The sequence below is a fragment of the Corapipo altera genome, unplaced genomic scaffold (genome assembly GCF_003945725.1).
Source record: "Corapipo altera isolate COAL_440 unplaced genomic scaffold, ASM394572v1 61209, whole genome shotgun sequence".
Lineage (NCBI taxonomy): Eukaryota > Metazoa > Chordata > Aves > Passeriformes > Pipridae > Corapipo > Corapipo altera.
This window is the reverse complement of record NW_020885005.1, coordinates 532,266-554,341: the sequence shown is the minus strand read 5'-3', so window position 1 is coordinate 554,341 and position 22,076 is coordinate 532,266. Positions and strand designations below refer to the sequence as shown.

General features: G+C 40.3%; 1 protein-coding gene across 1 annotated transcript in view; it reads left to right on the top strand.

The window, feature by feature from the left end:
- Nucleotides 1-22,076, top strand: part of LOC113958776 (nipped-B-like protein) — a 131,185-nt gene that overhangs the window by 3,968 nt on the left and 105,141 nt on the right. The window contains exons 4-7 of the mRNA XM_027667317.1: nt 11,495-11,594; nt 13,567-13,718; nt 14,860-15,020; nt 20,728-20,821. Of these exons, the coding sequence (XP_027523118.1) occupies nt 11,495-11,594; nt 13,567-13,718; nt 14,860-15,020; nt 20,728-20,821 (507 nt within the window). The remainder of the gene's footprint in view (nt 1-11,494; nt 11,595-13,566; nt 13,719-14,859; nt 15,021-20,727; nt 20,822-22,076) is intronic.

Below are 22,076 nucleotides of genomic sequence, written 5' to 3'. Positions count from 1 at the left end.
TTACCTTGTATTTGATAATGACATAAAACTATGTGTCTTGAGATCTTCTGAGAGCAATTGCATTAGAATAAGCACAGAAATACACTCTACTAGGTATTTTTGTAAAAAATAATGTTGAATTTCACTACAAAATTTAATTTCTAGGATGAGTGATTGGATATTATTTTAAAACAATTTTATTTGAATTTCTTTATAGCTAGGTTCATATATTTGTCGTAGTAAATAATTTAAGTTGGGAAAATATGCTTTGATCTATATTGAAAATCTATACAATTATAGTTTATCATTATAGTGGTATTTCTTAATAGTTCTGGGGTAAGGAATAAGGTTGAATGAACCATACATAACATCTCCTCCTTGCCATTCCTCTTCTCAGCAATTTGTGATGCCCTACAGATTTTACTGTTTCTATAGCTAATTCTTTTCTGAGGTTTAGTGAGATATACTGCTGAATGGCAAAGATGGAGAAAGGGAGAGACCAAACAAAGGATTAATCAGACAGATTCTATTTGTAGATCTGGAGACTTCTTCATTTGCCCCTGAAATCTTTTCTTTAAATACTAAACTATGAAATGAGTGGGTGAATTTTCAGTTTTCACAATGTGAGGATAAAACTTTACTAGCACTGTAGCGATATAGACAGAAGTGTTACTGGAGTCCACAGGGGATAGAAAGTGTTAAGGTGTTTTTGGAGGGGAAAAAATAATAAAATTAGATTATTAAGTTCATTCACCTAGGCTAGTGAGTAAAAAGCAATACAGTATTTGAAAAGAACTTACTAAGAACAGGACACATTGTTCCTTGAAAGAATGCTGAAATTTCCAGGAATGAAAATGTGAAAGGAGTACTAAATATTTAGTAGGTCATTGATACCTATATCCTGAAATATAAGCTCTTAAAACAGTCTCCAGGTTCTGGGTTTGGTGGTAGCTGTTGCAGAGTATGATTTTTCCAGCTGCTGGAAGAATTGTGACTGTCCTGCCAGTTTTTACAGAGTGGTTCCACAAAGAACATATACTTGTCCTGGTTTCAGTTTGGATAGAGTTCATTTTCTTCTTAGAAGTTGGTACAGTGCTGTGATTTTTTGATTTAGTATGAGAATAGTGTTGATAACACACATTTTCCCACCAGTTTTGTAGAGTAAAATAATTCTTTTCCAGTGCAAAAGAGAGACATTGTTTTTAAAATTATTTGTTCCTGCAGAGGTTTTTGAAGGAAAGAAGATATAGCGAGTTAGATTCTTTCTAATTTTTTCTAATTCTGTGCTTCAGAGGGGAAAACACTTTTGCAGCTCGATTCAATAGATTAAGAATAATCCTTAATGAAATAAAACCACCTATCTTTAGTAAATGTGCTTGAAGGGAGGTACTAGTACAGAATTAAAAAACAAACATAAAAGAATAGTTGATGTTATTTTAATAAAGTTAACAAAGTGCTTTCAGAGAGCCAGAAGAGATCAGACTTTAAAACTTCCTTGAATATTTGATTTTATTTTGCATAATTCTGAATACTTGTACCAGTACAAACATTGCAATGTAAGTGTGAAATTGGAAAAAGTGAAAGAGGGAAGAGAGAAAAAGTATACCTGTACACAAAGTATTTTGAGATGAAGAAGGCCATGTAATGAATGTTTGGAAAAGCTAGGTGAAGCGCGACTTTATTTTCTATGGAAAAAGACCACACTTTTACCTAGAAATAAGGGGATCTTTAAGCTAGATGTTGGCAAATTGTGGTAACCTTATTAGGTGTTAGTACATCTCATTCAGATCTCCAAGGCCAAAGGAGGGTATACTGATGTGTTCTGACAGCAAAGGTTGGGCTTTCTTCTGCTTTCTGAACAGATTTTGTAATCTCTGTAAAGTCGTGATTTGTAGAACACTTGGGAATTTGGTAGAGACCTTATGTAATGCATTTTGCCAGCTATAAGAATGAAATTTAGACCTTTTTCTAGTATTTCAAATTTACCTCTTCTGTTTTCCTTACTGTCTGCCTTCTGTTGAGTCTAGCATGTGGTGAAGTCAGTGCTGGGTACTGTGATCCAGTATTTGTAGTGCCCAGAATTGAGAAGGAATGAAGGCAGCATGACCCCTGGTCTATTTACTCAGCCTGGGGTGGGCCTCTGCACCATGATCCCTTGAGCATCAGTTCCAGCATTAGTATGGACAAACTGAACTCAAATTTGTTTCTCCCAACCTTTTTTTCTGTGATGATTTTAAAACTCAACGGGAAGACCACACCCACTCAAACCACCCCCTTTCAATAGTGGAGAAAAAAATACTAAGAGGATTATAAGTTAGAGTCACAGTTTACTGAAGAAATTGCAATAAACACAACAGTAATAGTAAAAGATTGTACAGAAGAGGGAATGGTTTAACCAACACAGGCAAAGTGTTGCTTCGCCCCCCTAGGACAAAACTAAAATGGCATCTGTTCCCACGCTGTGCACCATGTGGTCTCCCCCAGACAAAACCAAAATGGTGTCCATCCCCATGCTGCATGCCATGTGGCAACCCCTACCCCCCCCACCAAGAACAAAGGCAAGATGGTGGAGAGACTCTCCTGGCTCAAACTCCCCCAAACTGAGGTGTGGCAATGGGTGTATTCTCTCTCTCTCTACTGTGGCAGCAGTGGCGGTGGCAGCAGTAGCAGAAAGAGTGGCAGTGACCGCAGCGATGAAGGTGCCAACAAGGGGTCTCCTGGTGGTGGTGGGCAGCTCCGCTGCATTCTTTTTTTTCTGCCCCACTCAACTGGACTGGGGGTTACCCCTGCTGCTCCGTTCCCTATGGCAACCTCCCACACCGGAGCTGTCCTTTCGGCACCACCACCAAACTGCAACTCAGAAGGCACAAGTAGGGAAATGGCAGTAGTGGAGGTGCAGTCTGGGTGGCGGCTACATCTTCCAAGAGCTGGGCAAGAGAAAATGGCGACACTTTCGACCCCCTCGCTTTTCCTAGTGAAACCACCCCCACAGGGTGGTGATGTGGGTGGTATTGAATATTCAACACTAAAGCTCTACCCCCTTGCTATTTTCTAATGCAAGAACAGAAAGACCACCTGGCTAAAGAATTAGATTAAATGTGGAATAAAACTCTTGGTTCAGTACAATTTGTCAGGAAATAAAGACCTCTTCAGAAACCTAAATATTATGTGTAGAATATTTGTGAATATAAGGTAAAGCACAAGTAGAGTTCTGTGCTGAAGGTTTTTTCCACAGTCATATTGATTTGTAGCTCAACACTAAGTTTAGAACCAGAATTGTTTTTAGTTATGATGAACAAATAGTGCAAGAAAGATGTATTATGTGAATACTTAGTATCCTGGGTGTATGACCCTCCCCCACCACCTCCACCCCTGAAAAACTGCTGGCATATTTAATTTCAGGTAACGTAGCAGCAGTGTTCAAACCCTTATTCCATGTCTTATGATAATAATGCCATTCTTGAAAACAGAGTTCATGCAGATAAGATGTTTAATTAGATTTTTCAGACTGTTTTCTATTACTAGGTTGTCTGAACAGACTGAGTCACATCACTGTGCAGCATCAGTACAAGGACAGCATGTTAATTTTATTTTAGACCTTTTTAATCAAATGACAGAGAAAGTTCTGGGTACTGTCTTTCAACTACGTCTTGTATCTTATAGTGTACAAGTGAAGTGGATTTCTTTATAATTTATTTAAAATTAAGCTATTATTTAATTTCAGTTTTCATAATTTTTTTTCTCTTTCTTCTCAAGATTTTGGCTTTGTCTTTCAACAGATGTATGTTAGAAGATCAACTAAAATAATGTATTGCAATAGGTTAGTCTTCATAACATAGCTTAGGGTGCAGAAAGGACTTAAAATTCACTTTAAACTATTTACCACAACTTGTACATTTTTGAGGATTAAAATCTTATGCATCTTTCCATAAGCATCAGTTGCTTTGATATTTTTTCATTTATATGAGAATTCAAATGCACATGTACCTGTAAAAGGGAAAAACTTTATAGACATATGCTTTCAAGAAGAGTATATATTTAACTGAAAAATCACCTTTTGGTGAGCAGTCCTTGCTTAAGCATGCACGATGCTGTAATACAGTTTAATCATACAAGACTTTGTCTGTGATCTTGAGCTGTGTTTTTACATTCTTTGGCATTTAGTAGGAATACTAAAATGGATTTATACGTATCACTTTTTTCTGAGCAAAAAAAATTATAGTCAAGACTGGGAGTATGTGTTAAGGAAACAAAGCTGGCTGATACCCCTGATGCCTAAAGGAGCTGAGGAAAAAAACTCCAAAGCAATTTAATTGGAGACGAGATAAGAAAAGGGTTTAATTGAGTAACAAGATGTGTGCACCCCTCTGTACAGATGTTACAATTTATAATATTGCTTGTCCAATCCCAGGTTTTGTCCACCCACTGGCTTTTGCCCTGGACCACTCTCAGTCACACCCCTTGGGAATTGGGGCTAGGGGCTTTTCGAGACCCCTTCTTCATCGTCTTCATCTTCTTCGGGGTACAGGGGGCACACGTTCACCCAGTTCTTGACTGTACTCTTGCGGTTTAGGCCAAGGTACAAGTGTTCTCTAAACAAAATGGGCCTACTCTTAAAGAGAGACTAAACATTTTCTACTGGAATTCAGGGGATAATGATATGGGAGCATGGAATGGGGTGATAGGGTAGGGGAATGTGTGTAGTTTCTATGCTAAGTGAATAAGGGTTGCTGTTTCTAAAATCTACTTCTACTATATAACTACTTATAAAGCTTATAAAAATTAGGAAAATAAGAAAAAAACAGATGGACCTTACGGCATCACCCCAGAGTACTGCGCAACCCTTTAGAAGAACCTAAACAGGTTGGAGAGATGGGCAGAGAAGAACTGTCTGAAATTCATTAAAGGCAAATGCAGAGTCCTGCACCTGGGGAAGAATAACAGCACCAGTACAGGCTGGGGCTGACCTGGAGGTCCTGGTGGACAAGTGTGTGCCCTTGTGGCCAAGAAGGCCAATGGGATCCTGAGGTGCATTAGGAAGAGCATTGCCAGCAGGTCAGGGAGGTGATCCTGCCCCTCTACTCAGCCCTGGCGAGGCCTCACCTGGAGCACTGTGTCCAGTTCTGGGCTCCTCAGGACAAGAGAGACATGGAGCTCCTGGAGCAGGTTCAACAGAGGGCTACAAAGATGATTAGGGGACTGGAACATCTCTCTTACGAGGAAAGACTGAGGGTTGTTTTTTTTAAAGTTATCTGGACTGTGTCCCCCATGTATTGTTTCTCCCCCAACAGAGATAAAGAGATGAGAACTGCCTGTCACAGAATAAGTTTTAAGTTTTTTAAATGGCATTAAAAATTGATTAATTTTTATATTTTCTGTAGTTCTTTTAAACCAAAAACTACTGCATCTCTGGTTCAAAACATGTTTTAAATTTAGAGAGGAGAAAACAGATAGATATATTTTTCAAGTATTTTAAAAGTGCAGTCTTTAAGCATAAAATGAAACTTCTGTATAGTTCATACTCATATGGCACATTCTGTCAACTTTCTGTACATGGATGTTAAGGGTTAGTAGTTTGACTAACTTCTATCTAGCTATGGTGAGAGTGGCTGTGAGAGGTGAGCAGGCAGTGGGCATGCCAGGTGCTGCCTCCAACACAAAACCTCTGGAGTTTTCTCCTCACTTGCCTCTGTTCAAGACAACCAGTGTTCATTTAATCAAATTTTGCAGGAATTGAGGAATCCCCTTCTGTTACTCCGGGCAATGAAATGTCCTCTGTACTGAAGTATGGAAGTCTGTCACGGGGTATCTGTCGTATCGTTAGGTTTTGGTCCCTAGAGAAAGAAGACAACACGCACATGAAGAGAGATGAGACAATGGTGTCTGCCTGCCTAAGAGCAGCAGGCAACTTTATTGAGGTAGCTGGCCCCGACTTTCCCACACACTTACTGTAAATATATTTTTACAAAAACACTCAGGAATTCACACCTGCACCCTGAAACACAGTCAACAGACCTGTCCTTGTACTGCTTATCATCTTCCAGCCAACCCCCTAATACTCAAGGCTTCTGTGTCCATGGGAACGTTTAATTAACCTCACTGTTCTCATGGGAAAGGCTTTATACCATTAAATATTTCAAGCTCCTCAAACTCCAGGGGCTCAGCGGACCTGCCGCTTCCCCCCACAATTCCCCCTGTCTGTAGTTGTGCAACAAAGACCGCCTGTATCGTATCCTGGAGGGCCCTTTGCAGGAACGATACTAGACACGGCAGCATTAGTAACAAAACTACAACCACCAACACTACTAAGCATCCCATTTTAAACAGTGAAGCTAACCAACTAGGCATTCCCATCAGCCAAATAAGTCTTCTAAGCCAAAGAATCAGTCCCGTTTCAACAAGTCATGTTGTTGGACGACATCTTGTACCAGGAGAGATGCTTCAGTGTCATTCAGAGGAATACCAACAAGGCAGGTGTGAAACGGCTGTTCTGGATACGCCAGTGATGCACAAAAGGTCGTCTGGTTCAGTTCCTTCATTAGTGTCACCCAGACGTTTCGACTGTTCCATGGAGTGAACTTTGACAGATCAGGAACTGCACTGGCGACTTCCAGGGCCAACAGCAGGACGCACACACTGCGCAGGTACCCAGCGAGGGCCGTTATCTGTTGAGATACAAGCATATCCCCTTCCCCAAGTTATCACTCATGTGGATGTGGCAGTTTGAGCCACATTAGAAATCTAAAATCCAGACCATTGACCAGATACAAGATACCATATCTGCACAGGAGCTTTGGCAGATAGTGGCTGAGTTGATAAAAGAGAGGAGAAATGCCGAAAAGAAGGTGAATAAGGAGAATCGCTATAGAAGGTCAAAAAGTTTAAGACATACACAGCTTTGTCTAGCCTAGACTGAGGGGGTTGTCCCTTCATTCCCCCCTTCTGTTTTTGAAGCAATTGCTTCAGGGTACCATGCATTCTCTCTACAATAGCCTGTCCTGTAGGAGAATGTGGAATACCCGTCACATGAGTGACCCCCCACAAAGCAAAGAAATTTTGGACAGATTTACAGACATAAGATGACCCATTGTCCATCTTTATTTGTACGGGCACTCCAAATGTAGCAAAAGCACGACGGAAGTGTTTAATGACATCATGGCTTTTTTGTCCAGTATGTGCAGTAGCAACCTCCACATGACAGAACGTGTCAATGGACACATGGACATACTTTAAATTACCAAATTCATTAACATGAGTGACATCTGATTGCCAAATCTGTAAGGCTTTAAGGCCTCGAGGGTTAGTACCAAAATAGACAGGAGTATAGGCATTATGACAGTCTGGAAAGGAAGCAATAATTGAGCGAGCAACAAAATGAGTTAAACCAAATTGACGTCTCAAGGCTTCTGCACCTTGGTGAAAGAACTGATGAGACAAGACAACCTGTTGGTAAATGTTAGGAACAGGTCCCAAAGAACAGCAGAAACAAGAGCATCTGCTCAGGCATTACCCTCTGTAAAGAAACCTGGCAAAGAGGTATGACTACGAACATGTAGCACAAAATAAGGAACAGACCTCTGCAAAAGAGTTCTCCAGAACTCGAACAAAACTTGAAAAATAAGACCTGGAGATGGACAATACAACACCGCCTGATCGAGTTGCTGTAACAAATTAACAACATATGCAGAATCAGTAATAACATTTAAAGGCTGATTAGGAAATAACTGAAAAGCGAGAGTTACAGCTTGAAGTTCCACAATTTGAGGAAAACCTTCCTGATGAACAATTTGATGTTGCCATCCACATTCTGTTTTCCACACTACCGCAACTTTACCTGTTTTCCCAGAGCCATCCGTAAAGACTGTAAGACTATCCAGGGGCTCCTTGCTGCATAGCATTTTTTGTCCAATTGGAATTTCCCTAAAAAACTTAAGAAGGGGATGTGCAGGTAAATGATAAGAAATTTGACTGTGGAACCCAGCTAAAGCAGCTTGCAATTCATGTTTGTTTTCCAGACACCACTCAAAGTAACGAGATTGTACAGGTACAACAATGCGACCTGGATGTCTGCCGGTACACTCTACGCACCTTTTTCTAGCCTTAATGATGACTTGAGCTATGAGCTCAAACAATCCAGGAACAGTTTTTGAGCCCGATAAGGCAAAAATAGCCACTCTATGATGTGCAGTGGATCAGACCATTGGTTAGACCACTGTACCAATCCCCCAAAAGGAACACTGTGATCTGCAAGAATAAAAAATTGGACAATTTGAAAATAATCAATTTGTGAAACAAGTTTAGAATGTAAAACCTGCTCTACTTGCTGGATGGTTTGAACTGCTCTGTTAGTCAGTTCTCTCGGTTCCTGAGGATTGTCAGAATGCTTGAGCAGGTCAAATAGAGGTGCCAGCTGGGTGTTTGCCAATCCCAAATAGGACCTAATCCAATTCAAAGACCCTAATAGCTTTTGTACGTCAGTAAGAGTTTTGACATTAATATCCAATTGAACTGACTGAGGAATGACTGCTTTCCATGTAATTTTGAACCCTAAATACTTCCAGGGTTCCTCTCGCTGCACCTTCTCAGGAGCAACTACTAGGCCAAAGGATTGTAGACTCTTTCTGGTTTCAGTTTCTAACACACTCAGCTGATCCTCAGTGGCTGCAGCCAGCAAAATATCATCTATATGATGATAGCAGAGACAGTCAGAAAATTGTATTCGTACAGGAGACAATGCTAGAACCACAAACCACTAACAAATTGTAGGAGAGTTTTTCATTCCCTGGGGGAGAGTTTTCCATTGATAATGCTCGTAAGGTTCTGCACGATTAATAGATGGAACTGAAAATGCGATTTTTTCTTCTCTATAACTGGGGTCTAACCGTATTGTGAAAAAACAATCTTTCAAATCAATAATAACAATGGGCCATCCTGCAGGAAGCATAGGAGTTGGTAAACCAGACTGTAATGCTCCCATGGTAGCCATGACTGCATTAATTTGTCTGAGATCATGCAACAGTCTCCACTTTCCAGATCTTTTCTTTATCACAAATACAGGGGTATTCCAAGGACTCTGAGATGGTTCAATGTGATCAGCGTCAAGCTGCTCCTTAACAAACTGTTGCAGGGCCAACAACTTTTCTGTAGGTAGGGGCCACTGTATAACCCACACAGGAGTAGTTGTAAGCCATGTCAAAGCAATGGTGGGTCGTGTCACACCCTGCAATACAGTGACCCCAGTTAAAAATCTGTAGTGATCTTCACCCCCCACTGAGATAGAGCATCCCATCCCCACAGGGTTAAAGGTACCACAGTCACATATGGCCTGATGGTAGCAGTTTGACCCTCAGGATTAGTAATGAGCACTGCATGTTTTGAAACAAAACTGAGCAGTACCTCCCAATCCCACAACCCCGGCCCCTGCCATGACCAAAGGCCAAGAGGCTGACCAGGATGTCCGTGCAATGATAGTTACATCAGCTCCCGAATCCAGAAGTCCGTTCACCTGGACAACTGATGGCAAGCTTCGAGCATTGTAGAGAGTACAGGTCATCTGTGGACGTTGCGCAGAAAGCGACACTGACCAAAAGACTTGTGGTGTACCGGTAGAACCAAATCCTCCATCCTGACACTCACGAGGCTCTGCTTGGGGAACACAACTCACAAAAGGCACAAGTTGAGCTATTCGTGTCCCTTTAGGAATTGTCACTGGTGGATAAGGTGTGGAAACCATAGCACAGATCTGTCCTGTATAGTCAGCATCAATTACTCCGATATGAACAAAAAGTCCTGCAATTGTGCTACTAGAACGACTGATTAACAAGGCACTTAACTCACGTCCAATAGGTCCCCAGGCATCTAAAGGAACTTTAGTCACATGTCTTGATAGAACGGTTACTGTGTCAGAGGTGGACACATCCATTCCTGTTGACCCTCTGACAATTCTTTTTCTTTTTTTTTTTGAATTTATGATCAAGTAAGGCATCAGTATCGACAACCCTTGATTCAAAGCTAAGAAATGCAGCATCTCACAACAAGGATGGATAACAACACTTCACCAAGAAAAAAATTAGAGAGGTCATCTACCATCTAGAATAAGGACTCACTATGGTCCGACAGATTCACGTAACACATTTTCTTAAAATCTTGACACCCACGTAAAGTATTTTTAAGTCTGCACACATACATATCCACACAGCTTCCCTCTCTCAGAAGTCTCTTATTTATTTATTTATTTATTTATTTTCCAGCACAATATGAGAATTTCACTCCTGCTCTGGGCTAGTTTGCCTGTGCTAATATACTTGGAATGCAGCACTTCATACATACCGGGAAGTAGTAACAGCTTAATTCCTGGGGGATTATCCCATCACTTCTCTTTTGGGGAGAGGGGAAGAGAAAAGAGGATGACAGGGAGGATTTCTAAAACTAGTTTTGCTTGTGTGAATATTGCAGTAATTGAAATTCGTTATAGTAATCCAAAGATTGATGACTTCCAAACACTCTGGGTTAGGGACTACTGTCAACCATCTATCTAACCTTTGGTTTAAACATTTGCATTACTGATGTGCTTTTACCCATGGCTTTGGATCACTTACTGTGGCTTACTAAGCTGCAGTGTGTATGTGAATTGTGATGCTGTTTTAGCTGCAAGACATTCGGTTCTGTCATTAAGATCACCTGGTTAAAAGTTGTATAAGTTTTTGTGTACCTGTACCACTTCAACTTCCAGTGTCATGTGGTGGTTAGAAATTCTTTGTATTGAACAGAGGAAACAAAAAGGATTCATTTAAATTCTCCCTAATAAAGATGCAAGTTGATTTCAGTCCCATTTGTACTTGTGGCTTGCCATCTAGTACAACTCCTGAATTTTCAAAGCATGACTGTGGAAATCTACAGGCTGTTGAAGTCTACAGATGGGATATTGGTGGTTCTTTGCAATTGAAAATATTTCAGTGCCTTCTTTGATAACATTCCTTATAAGTGTGGTGGAGGTGGAATAGAAAGCTGTTGTCTCTGGGTAGAAAAGAACTACTAAGGTATTAGGGGAAAAGGGAGAATATCTTGCACCACTCAACCCGAGATGACTGTTTGCTGTACTTGTTCTAAAAATGGCAGATAAGTTTTCTGTGTTCTTCTGACTTGTGAAGTTTCCAAATCTTATTGGTGCAATGAGTATTCCACAAATCAGTCTGGAGTGTGAAGTATATGTCCTGTTATAAAATCTTTCTATTTACTAGCACGTTTTTGGCTAAGGAACAGATGAAGGAACTGCCGTTGATATTTATAACTGACTTAACACTGCTTTAGGGAACACTCTTTTTATGTCATGGTGTAAAATGGACCTCTTACATGAAATCGATCTTTTTTTAATGTTTTCTAACAGTTGTAGGTAAAAGATGATAATATTTTAAAGTTTTTAATATCTTTGTATATAATAATTTCTGAAATGAGAGACTTCATTGATTGAAAAGGAAATGCATGTAAAGTAATGCTGCTATCTTCTTCTTAATAGGGATGATGATGTCGCAGTTTAATATTTCTCAGAATTCCATGAGAGGTAGTCCTGCATCTTCTAATTATCAACAAACCACTATCTCACATAGCCCTTCCAGGTAACACTCTCTTTTAAATGGGGTGGAATGGGCAACAAACTGCAAATTCTTCCTACAGTGACAGTCAATTCTTGTTGCAAGTATGTGAGTGAAAGGTGATCAGTGTCAAGACATATTTTACATTTGTCTGACAGCAGGGTGAGTTTCTTCAACTGTCAAAGAAATATCTTTTTGCTAGTGAGTTAATCTTTGTATTCCAACTAGTCAGGATTCCCTGCTCTCTCTCCCTCCCATAATTTTGGCAAACTCTTTCCTGCTTAAGTAATCCCCCTGCCTCCTGACACCCCTCCAGCTATTCTCTACCTGTGGCAGAGGTTGAGACTGGTGGCAGGAGGATAGAAGAGGCTTTGTGTTCCGGCATGTATAACATTACCAGTGTGACAGAAGGGTGGGAAAGAAGGCTTGTAAAAACATGGAATACTGCTGTAACAGTTATCCAAAAGGTTGCTCAGAGGAAGATAGGCCCAGTAATTTGGCCAGTCTTCCAGCAGCTTCCTCATCAGTTTTCTGGTTCTTTTTCAAACTTTGAGTGTCAGCAAGTAGCATGTACTTATGGAATCATTTAGGTTGGAAAAGACCTCTAAGATCAAGTCCAACCATTAATCTAACACTGCCAGGTCCACCACTAAACCATGTCCCTAAGTGACACATGAACATGTATTTCAAATACCTCCAGGGTTGGTGACTTAACCACTTCCCTGGGCAGCCTGTGCCAGTGGTTGACAAACCTCTTGGTGAAGAAATTTTTCCTAATATCCAATCTAAACCTCCCCTGGAGTACCTTGAGGCCATTTCCTCTTGTCCTATCACTTGTTACCTAAAAGAAGAGACTGACCCCCACCTTGCTACAACCTCCTTTCAGCGATAAAGTGTCCCCTGAGCCTCCTTTTCTCCAGGCTAAACTACCCCAGCTCCCTCAGTCTTTGTTAATATAATAAAGTACTCTGGACTAGAGGAAAGAATTCTGCATGTAGTTTCAACCCAGTTACTGGGCTGTAACATATTTAATCTCCAGTTATTAGATATCATTATTAAAATAAACTTATTTCACTTACTGAAATTGTTTTGTCAAATTAAACACTCTGTATCTGCACGAAAAAGCAGTACAAATTTTTACTTTTATATCTAAAAGTGATATTGAAAAATTTTTTTTAATAGTGAATATTACAATATACTAGGTCTTATTGAAATCCTTGCAAAATCCTTGTGTTATATACTTTGATATTTCTATCTATGGAAGCTTACCTTCATAGAGTTCCTATCTAAAAGCAAGGATTGTGAAAGCATGTACTTTCTGAAGTATATGTTTTTTTAATTTTTGTTTTGAAAAATCTCATACAAGAATGTAGGTTATAATGTACATGTATTATTGTCATATGCCTATTTTGTTTTTATGACTTTCTATCTTTAGGAGTCTGAGATAAAACCACTGAAAGAATAAGATGTATTCAGTAGACTTTGGGTCAGGTCCTGCCTATCACATTCCTATATCTTGGCAATATTGTTCTGTTAAATGAAGTTCTTTGAAATCTTACTAGAAAAATCATATTTAGAGTAGATGGCTCCTTGTTAATCCTAGCAAGATAGTTGTTATATGATAATTAAACCTTAGCTGTCACCTTCATTCAAACTTCTAGGACTAACTTTGGGAAATTACATATCTTGTTTTAGTAAATCTGAAGATCTTATTTTGTCATTGTTTCCTTTCCTTAGGTGGAGGTCTTAAAATGCTTTTTATTCTATTCTTTACTTTTACTAATGCTGTACCTAAACTGTGGTTAAGTAATAATTGAAGTTGGTAAGGTATTGATAACTTAAAATACTGCTTTTAAAGGGGTTTCTTGATTGCATTGAAATTTTGCCTCTTACAGAAGTTATAACGTTCCAAAGGTATAATATTCCAAAAGAAATAAGAAACTTGTATAAATTTCCTTTTCCAACTTTTGCAAACTTTTTAAATTTTATTTTTTAGCCGATTTGTGCCACCACAAACAAACTCTGGTAACAGATTTTTGGCACAACAGAATAGTCCAGTGCCTAGTCCATATGCTCCTCAAAGTCCTGCAGGATACATGCCATATTCACATCCTCCAAGTTATACACCACATCCTCAGATGCAGCAAGGTAAGTCTTTGATATTCATTTTATTCTCCTATCTCATACCAACTTTACCTTCGTGTCTGTTTCACGACTCTCTAATTTCTTTGAAGGAGTCACATGCTTAATGCAAATCTTGGAGTTGATAGGGAATTTTTTGTGTATGTTTAAGCTTTGCTTTCCTGACTGTACAGAGTGGTAGTATTTATTTTATTTAAAAAAAAAACCCAAACGAAGGAAGAAGAAATCATCAAACGCACAGAATCACAGAATATTCTGAGTTGGAAGGGACCCACAAGGATCATCAAGTCCAACTCTTGGGTGAATGGCCCATACGGGGATCAAACCCGCGACCTTGGCATTACTGCTCCTCCTCTACGTACACCGATTTTGCATATTTGTCACGTATATATGACAATAGAAAAATAAAAAAGCCCCTAAAATTTTTATTTGTTAGCTATGGCAATTATTTGTATTAGCAAAAACCTAATTTTTGCCAGTGTAATGTAAGTTTTGCTGCCACCTTATTTAACTTTACAAAACCTTTTCAGTGTAGGTTAGACTAAGTTGTCCAGATTTATATTCAAGGTATGCAGTAACTGGCAAAGATGACCTTCAGAATAAATGGATTTCTTTGTTCTTCCCTTTTCTAAAACCAATCTTGAACAACATGAACACTGTGAAGTATCTAGGTGTTATCCTTCTTTGTAAGTAGAATTCTTGTTAGATTCTTTTAAATCATCTGTTCTTAAAGTTTAGCAATGTGCTTAGAATTTATATAGTTGTTCCATATGTAATGTTATATATCTCATTAATATCTTGCAAGTTACTAAAGGTAGTGTATACATATTATGTAGAGGAAAATAAAGTTTTCTATAACCTATAAGTGTATGATACTGACTGTAGTTAGGATAGATGTGGAAAGAAACTTGTCTAATCTGTACATGGAATTTAGGTTTTAAAGCCTCTTGAAAATTCACATCTTAGATACCTAATTTTATTCAAGGTATTTGCGGCAAAAGGATTCAATGAAGAAAGTTGGGATTCTTGTTCAGATCCCAGACCTCTTGTATCCAACTCATTAATATTATGGTGTTTTCTGTGAAATTTTTGAGTAACTATTGTGTGAATATATTGGTATAATTACTTATATTTTTCTGTATTTCAGCTTCGGTATCCAGTCCCATTGTCACAGCTGGGATGAGGAATCTCCATGAAAATAAAGTTTCAAGTCAATTGTCTGGAAATTCAGCTAATCATCATGCTGATAATTCTAGACATGGCTCAAATGAAGACTATCTACAAATGGTGCACAGGCTAAGTAGTGATGTATGTTACCTAGATCAGTTTATGATGATAAAACAAATATTTACTATGATAAAGCAAGTATGTGTTAAGCTGCCCTAGAAGTCAGATATTTTATGATGATGCTGTTGATGAATAAAACCATTGAAAATATATTTCAGTTTCAGATGTGTGCACTCAACTGTGCAACTTTAATGTGCGAGTTTCAATTTTTTCTAGATCTCTTTCCTTTGGAACAGTTTGTAACATTCATTCTGATCAAAGTATGAAAAGTAAAAAATCCTACTCATATGTGAGTTTATTTTAAAGAAATTATAGAGTTTCTCTGCAATTATTGTATCAATATGTTGATAAAAACAATACTAGATTCTAAATAGGTGTATAGTTAACTTGTCTTTCTGAAGATTCCCCTAACTGTCAGACTTGACATAATTGCATAACCTATTGAGTAATATAGTAGTTTGGTAAAAGGCAAAAATTTCTTTTAACACTTTTTCTTACAGGTCTGTTATGTGTTTTCATGGCCTGGTTTATTTATAACATGTTTTCCCATAGTGACTTTGGGAGAAATTCTTGCTGAGGCCTTGAAGATAAATGAAAAAAACCCAGCAACTTTCTCCCATGGTGTTTTGAACTTGTTAATTTTCTTCTTAATGAGCATCTCATCCTGTGAATGAAGCATGTTTGGATTCTTCTTTACAAGTTTGGCACACAATCTCTTAACACCTCTTAAGGGGAGAGCACTTAAGTTTCATTTTTATTTTTTGACTTTAGCTCTTTGAACTGTGTGGTCATAGTGATGCCTATAAGTTACAAAACTTGATCAAAACCTGGTGGCATGCAGGCCTTTTTTTTTTATAACGATGTGTTTTATTTACATTATGAAAGCTGAGGGCAACTCTTGTCTTCCTAAATTAGCTTGTGGAAGCAAAAAACAGTGTACTACTAACACCAGGCTACCTAAATTCTTTACAGGGATTAATACACTGCAACTCCAAGAGAGTTATTAGTTTTGTTAGTCTTTTTTTTTTAATTATGTTGATTTAAAATATTAGCTAAGAAGTAGTATCTTAAACAAGAGAGTTTTGTAATGAAGGAATCTATCATAATACCCAATCATCCGATATTTTTCTCAGTCTCTGCTTCAGCAATGAAAATTCTTCAAAATAAGCTGTTCTTGGCATTAAATGTATGTATATCCCCCAACTATGTTAAAGGTACACTTTCAAGAGAATCTTGGTTTTGTTAAGACAAGATTTTTGGAAAACTTTGATCTTAGGATAATTTACTTCACAATGTTTAAAGAGGAAGTATTTAAAAATATTCACCCCTAATTTTGTGATGCAATGCAACTGCATCCTAGTTCATGAGAACTTAGAATCACAAATCGTCAGGGTTGGAAGGACCTCTGGAGATCATCTAGTCCAACCCCCCTGCCAAGGCAGGGCCACCTAGAGCAGGTGACACAGAAATGTGTCCAGGTGGGTTTTGAATGTCTCCAGAGGGAGATTCCATGACCTCCCTGGGCAGCCATTCCAGTGCTCTGCCACCCTCAATGGAAAGAAGTTCTTCCTCGTGTTGAGATGAAACTTCTTATGTTTTAATTTATGGCCATTGCTCCTCATCCTGTCACTGGGCACCACCGAAAAGAGTCTGGCACCATCCTCTTGGCACCTGCCTTTGAGATATTTATATGGATTAATGAGATCCCCTGTCAGTCTTCTCTTCTCTGGACTAACCAGGTCCAGCTCTCACAGTCTCTCCTCATAAGAGAGATGCTCCAGACCCCTCATCATCTTTGTGGCCTCTGCTGGACCCTCTCCAGTAGTTCATTGTCTTTCTTGTACCGAGGAGCCCAGAAGTGGACACAGCATTCCAGATGGGGCCTCACTAGGGTCGAGTAGAGGAGGAGGGGGATCACCTCCCTCAACCTACTGACCAGGCTCTTCCCGATGCACCCTAGGATCCCATTGGCTCTCCTGGCCACAAGGGCACACTGCTGGCTCATGGTCAACTTGTCATCCACCAAGACTCCCAGATCCTTCGCCACAGAGCTGCTCTCTAATAGGTCAGCCCCCAACCTGTCCTGCTACTTGGGGTTATTTCTCCCCAGGTGCAGGACCCTAGACTTGCCCTTGTTGAACCTCATTAGGTTTCTCTCTGCCCAATTCTCCAGCCTATCAATGTCCTGCTCAATGGCAGCACATCCACTCCCCCCAGTTTTGTATCATCAGCAAATGCAACTGAAGTGCATGTACACCAATGCATGCAGCGTGGGCAACAAACAGGAGGAACTGGAAGCCATTGTGCAGCAGGAAAACTATTACATAGTAGCCATCATGGAAACATGGTGGCATGACTCGCATAACTGCAATGCTGCAATGGATGGCTATAAACTCTTCAGAAGGGATTGGCAAGGAAGGAGAGGTGATGGGGTAGCCCTGTGTGTTAGGGAGTGTCTCAATTGTCTGGAACTTAATGATGGTGATAGAATCAAGTGCTTTTGGGTAAGAAACAGGGGGAAGGCCAACAAGGCAGATTTCCTGATGGGAGTCTGTTATAGACCATCCAACTAGGATGAAGAGGCAGATGAAATATTCTATAAGCAGCTGGGAGAAGCCTCACGATCACTGGTCCTTGTTCTTGTGGGGAACTTGAACTTACGAAATGTCTGCTGGAACTATAACACAGCAGAGAGGAAACAGTCCAGGAGGTTCCTGGAGTGTGTGGAAGAACTCCCTGACACAGCTGAGTGAGCCAACCAGGGGAGGTGCTCTGCTGGACCTGCGGTTTGCAAACAGAGAAGGTCTGGTGGATGATGTGATGGTTGGTGGCTATCTTGGGCACAGCGATCATGTGATGACACTTTTTGATTCTCAGACAAGTAAGGAAGGGGGTCAGCAGAACTGCCACCTTGGACTTCCAGAGGGCAGATTGGCCTATTTAGGAGGCTGGTTGAGAGAGTCCCTTGGGAGGCAGACCTGAAGGGCAGGGAGCAGAAAGAAGCCTCCATAATCCAGGAGGGAATGGTCAGCAACCTGCTATGCCACTTAGACCCCCACAAGTCCATGGGCCTGGATGTGATCCACCCAAGAGTACTGAGGGAGCTGGTGGAAGATCTCACTAAGGCACTTCCAATCATTTACCAGCAGTCCTGGTCAACCGTGGAGGTCCCAGGGCCTGGAAGTTGGCAAATGTGACACTCATCTACAACAATGGTCAGAAGGAGGATCTGGGAAACTACAGGCCTGTCAGCCTGACCATGATGCTGGGAAAGGTCATGGAGGAGATCACCTTGAGTGCCATTATGCAACACATGGAGGACAACCAGGGAATCAGGCCCAGCCAGCATGGGTTTAGGAAAGGCAGGTCCTGCTTGACCAACCTGATCTCCTTTTATGATAAGGTGACCTGCCTGACGGATGAGGGAAAAGCTGTGGATGTTGTTTACCTGGACTTTAGTAAAGCCTTTGACATTGTTTTCTACAGCATTCTCCTGGAGAAACTGGCTCTTCATGGCTTAGAGAGGTACAATGTTTACTGGGTAAAAAACTCTCTGGATGGCCAGGCCCAGAGAGTGGTGGGGAATGGTGCTGCATCCAGCTGGCAGTCACTCACCTGTGGGGTTCCCCAGGGCTCAGTATTGGGGCCAGTCCTGTTTAATATCTTTATCAGTGATCTGGATAAGGGGATTGAATGCACCCTCAGTAAGTTCCCAGACAACAAGTTGGGCAGGAGTGTTGATCTGCTGGAGGGCAGGAAGGCTCTGCAGAGGGATCTGGACAGGCTGGATCAATGGACCGATGCCAATTGTATGAGGTTCAACAAGACCAAGTGCCAGGTCCTGCACTTCCATCACAAGAACCCCCTGCAGTGCTGAGGGCAGAATGGCTGGAAAGCTGCCCAGTGGAGAAGGACATGGGGGTGCTGGTCAACAGCTGGCTGAATATGAGCCAGCATGTGCCCAGGTGGGCAAGAAGGCCAATGGCATCCTGGCTTGTATCAGAAATAGTGGGGCCAGCAAGACCAGGGAAGTGATTGTCCTCCCGTACTTGGTACTGGTGAGGCCTCACCTTGAGTGCTGTGCCCAGTTCTGAGCCCCTCATGACAAGAAAGACATTGAGGGGCTGGAGCAAGTCCAGAGGAGGGCAAGGGAGCTGGGGAAGGGTCTGGAGCACAAGTCCTGTAAGGAGCAGCTGAGGGAGCTGGGGATGTTTAGCCTGGAGAAAAGGAGGCTCAGGGGAGACCATATTGCACTCTACAACTCCCTGAAAGAGGTTATAGTGAGATGGGGGTCAGCGTCTTCTCCCAGGTAACAATAGAACAAGAGGAAAGAGCCTCAAGTTGTGTCAGGGGAGGTTTAGATAATATATTAGGAAAACTTTCTTAATGGAATGGATTATGAAGCATTGGAACAGACTGCCCAGGGAAGTAGTTTAGTCACCATCCCTGGAATTGTTCAAAAAACATGTGGATATGGTACTTGATGGCATGGTTTAGTGGTAAACACAGTGGTGGTGCTGGGTTAACAGTTGGGTTTGATGATCTCAAAAATCTTTTCCAACCCTAAGGATTCTATGAAACTCATTCAAAACTGACTATGAAAAGATAAAACATACCATCATTGGTTTAATGGTATAAATACTAAGGGTAAAAATTAATTATACCTTTAAAAACTGATTTGAATAGCAATCCTGCAGAAAATAGTTTGAAGAAGTTGGAGTAATGAAGAAGTTTTGCATCTGTGTATGAATAATAAGGTTAATCATAATGTTGCAGCCTTTTTAGAATCAGTGTGACCATTGGCAGAGATAGTTATGAACAAGGATTATTAAATCATAAAACCTAAAAATTTTATGATTTAGTTTTTTTCTTAGTTTTAGTATTTTGTTCCTTAAAAATTAAGAATACCTACCAGATATTGTATATTTGCAATATTTGATTCTACTAAATCAGCAAGCATAGACTTGAAGGCTCACTGCACGTATACTCAATTTAAGGACCATTTTTTGAGAAACTTGAGAATCACAGAATGGTTTAGGTTGGAAGGGACTTTATAGATCATGTCATTCCAACTCCCTGCCATGGGCAGGGACACCTTCCACTAGACCAGGTTGCTCCAAGCCCCATTCAACTTGACCTTGGACACTTCCAGGGATGGGGCATCCACAGCTTCTCTGGGCAACCTGTGCCAGGGCCTCACCACCCTCACAGGGAAGAATTCATTTATTCCTAATATCCAATCTAAATCTACCCTCTTTGAGTGTAAAGCTACTTTCTCTTGTCCTGTCACTACATGTCCTTGTCAAAAGTCCCTCTCCAGCTTTCTTGTAGGCTCCCTTCAGGTACTGGAAGGTCCTCTAAGGTCTCCCTGGTACCTTCTCCAGGCTGAACAGTCCTAATTCTGTCCTCATAGGAGAGGTGCTCCATCCCTCTGAGCATCTTTATTACCGTCCTCTGGACTCGCTCCAATGTGTTGATGTCCTTCCTGTGCTGGGGACCCAGGTTCTAATATCTTAAGGCTAATTGTTTTCTGGAATGTTGCCTATATAGTAGTCTAATAGCAGTCTAAATTACAAAGATTTTTATATAAATAAATATTTTTCTAATATTTTTGTATGCTTTTTCATCTGATCCATTTTATCAGTATATGTACTAATTTCAGTCTTTATTTTATCAAATGTTCATGTTCCTAATGTTTTTGGGGCTTTTTTTATCATTGTCGCTTTAGGATGGCGATCCTTCAGTAAAGAATGCTGCATCTTTTTCCTTGAGGTCACCACAGTCAGTCTGCTCTCCAGCTGGAAGTGATGGAACCCTTAAAGGTAATCTAGCAGTCATGTATATCAATGTATTTTTTCCCTAATTTCAAAAACCAGAGTTTAAAGAGGTATTTAGTTAATTCTCCCAACTTGTGTATTCCAATAGTACTAAAGTGTATGTCATTAAGTTATGGATACAAAATTATTTTGAGCCCTGATTCAGAAGAAATTTTTGAAGTTTCAAAAATTGACTAATCATACTTCAAAACAAAGCTCAAATTCATGGAGGACACAATAATTTTAAATCCTTTCCAATATGAAGATTAAAAGATAAGAATTATTTCAGTTGCTCTACATAAGAAAAAATTTAAAGGCAGCATTACAAGTACTGAACTCTTAACCAGCTCAAAAGTGTTTTAACATGCAATGCTTGTCTTGATTGCAATCATCAAATTTTATGAATGTGAAATTAAAAGTAGTTCAATGAACACAATGTACATAGCATAAATGAAGCCTGAAAACCTTAGCTGTGGAGAAGGAATAGGGTAAACTGTCGGCCAGATGAGAAAATAATTCTTTATGCTAAAATATGTAATGCATACTGCTGTTTTTAATATTATCCCTAAGAAGCAATGACTGAGATAGATGAGATTTAGTAAGGTAGGGGTTTGGACATATTCTTACTAATCTAGGTTTTCAGTGTTTATGTATTTACATGGCACTAGTAAAAAGATGCAACAGTGTTTTCTTCTCTTTAGCCCCCCCAAAAAATTAAGTCTTTGTGGGTGGTCAGGTTAGGTGGAGGGGGAGAAGAGGAGATGGGGAAGATTCCAGAGAAGGTGAGGGTATTGGGCTTGTGCAGCTAGGATAAGAAAAGTCTTTGAGGGGAGACAGGGATGATGATGACAGGGACACAGACAGGATGACGTACAGTGGACAGACAGACCTTAAAGCAGTCTCCTCATACCTATAAGGAGATTATCAGGAAGACCTGAGTCAGGCTTTCCACAGTGTTGTGGAGGAAGGATGAGACTTATACTGAAATGGGAGGTTCTGACTAGGTAGAAGGAAAACCTTTTTCACTATCAGGACAGTCGAGCATTGGAAAAACCCAAAGAATCTGTGCATTTTTCATCCTTGGAGGTTTTCAAGACCAGTCTGGATAAAGCCCTGCATAACATGGTGTTGTGGTTTAGGAATGGTACTCCCCAGTTGAGTGCCCTCACTGAGACTCTCCAAACCAGGTGCCACTCGCTTGCTCCCCCATTTTCCCCTCACCCTCCCCCTGCAGCAGGCTGGAGAGGACAATATGAGGCAC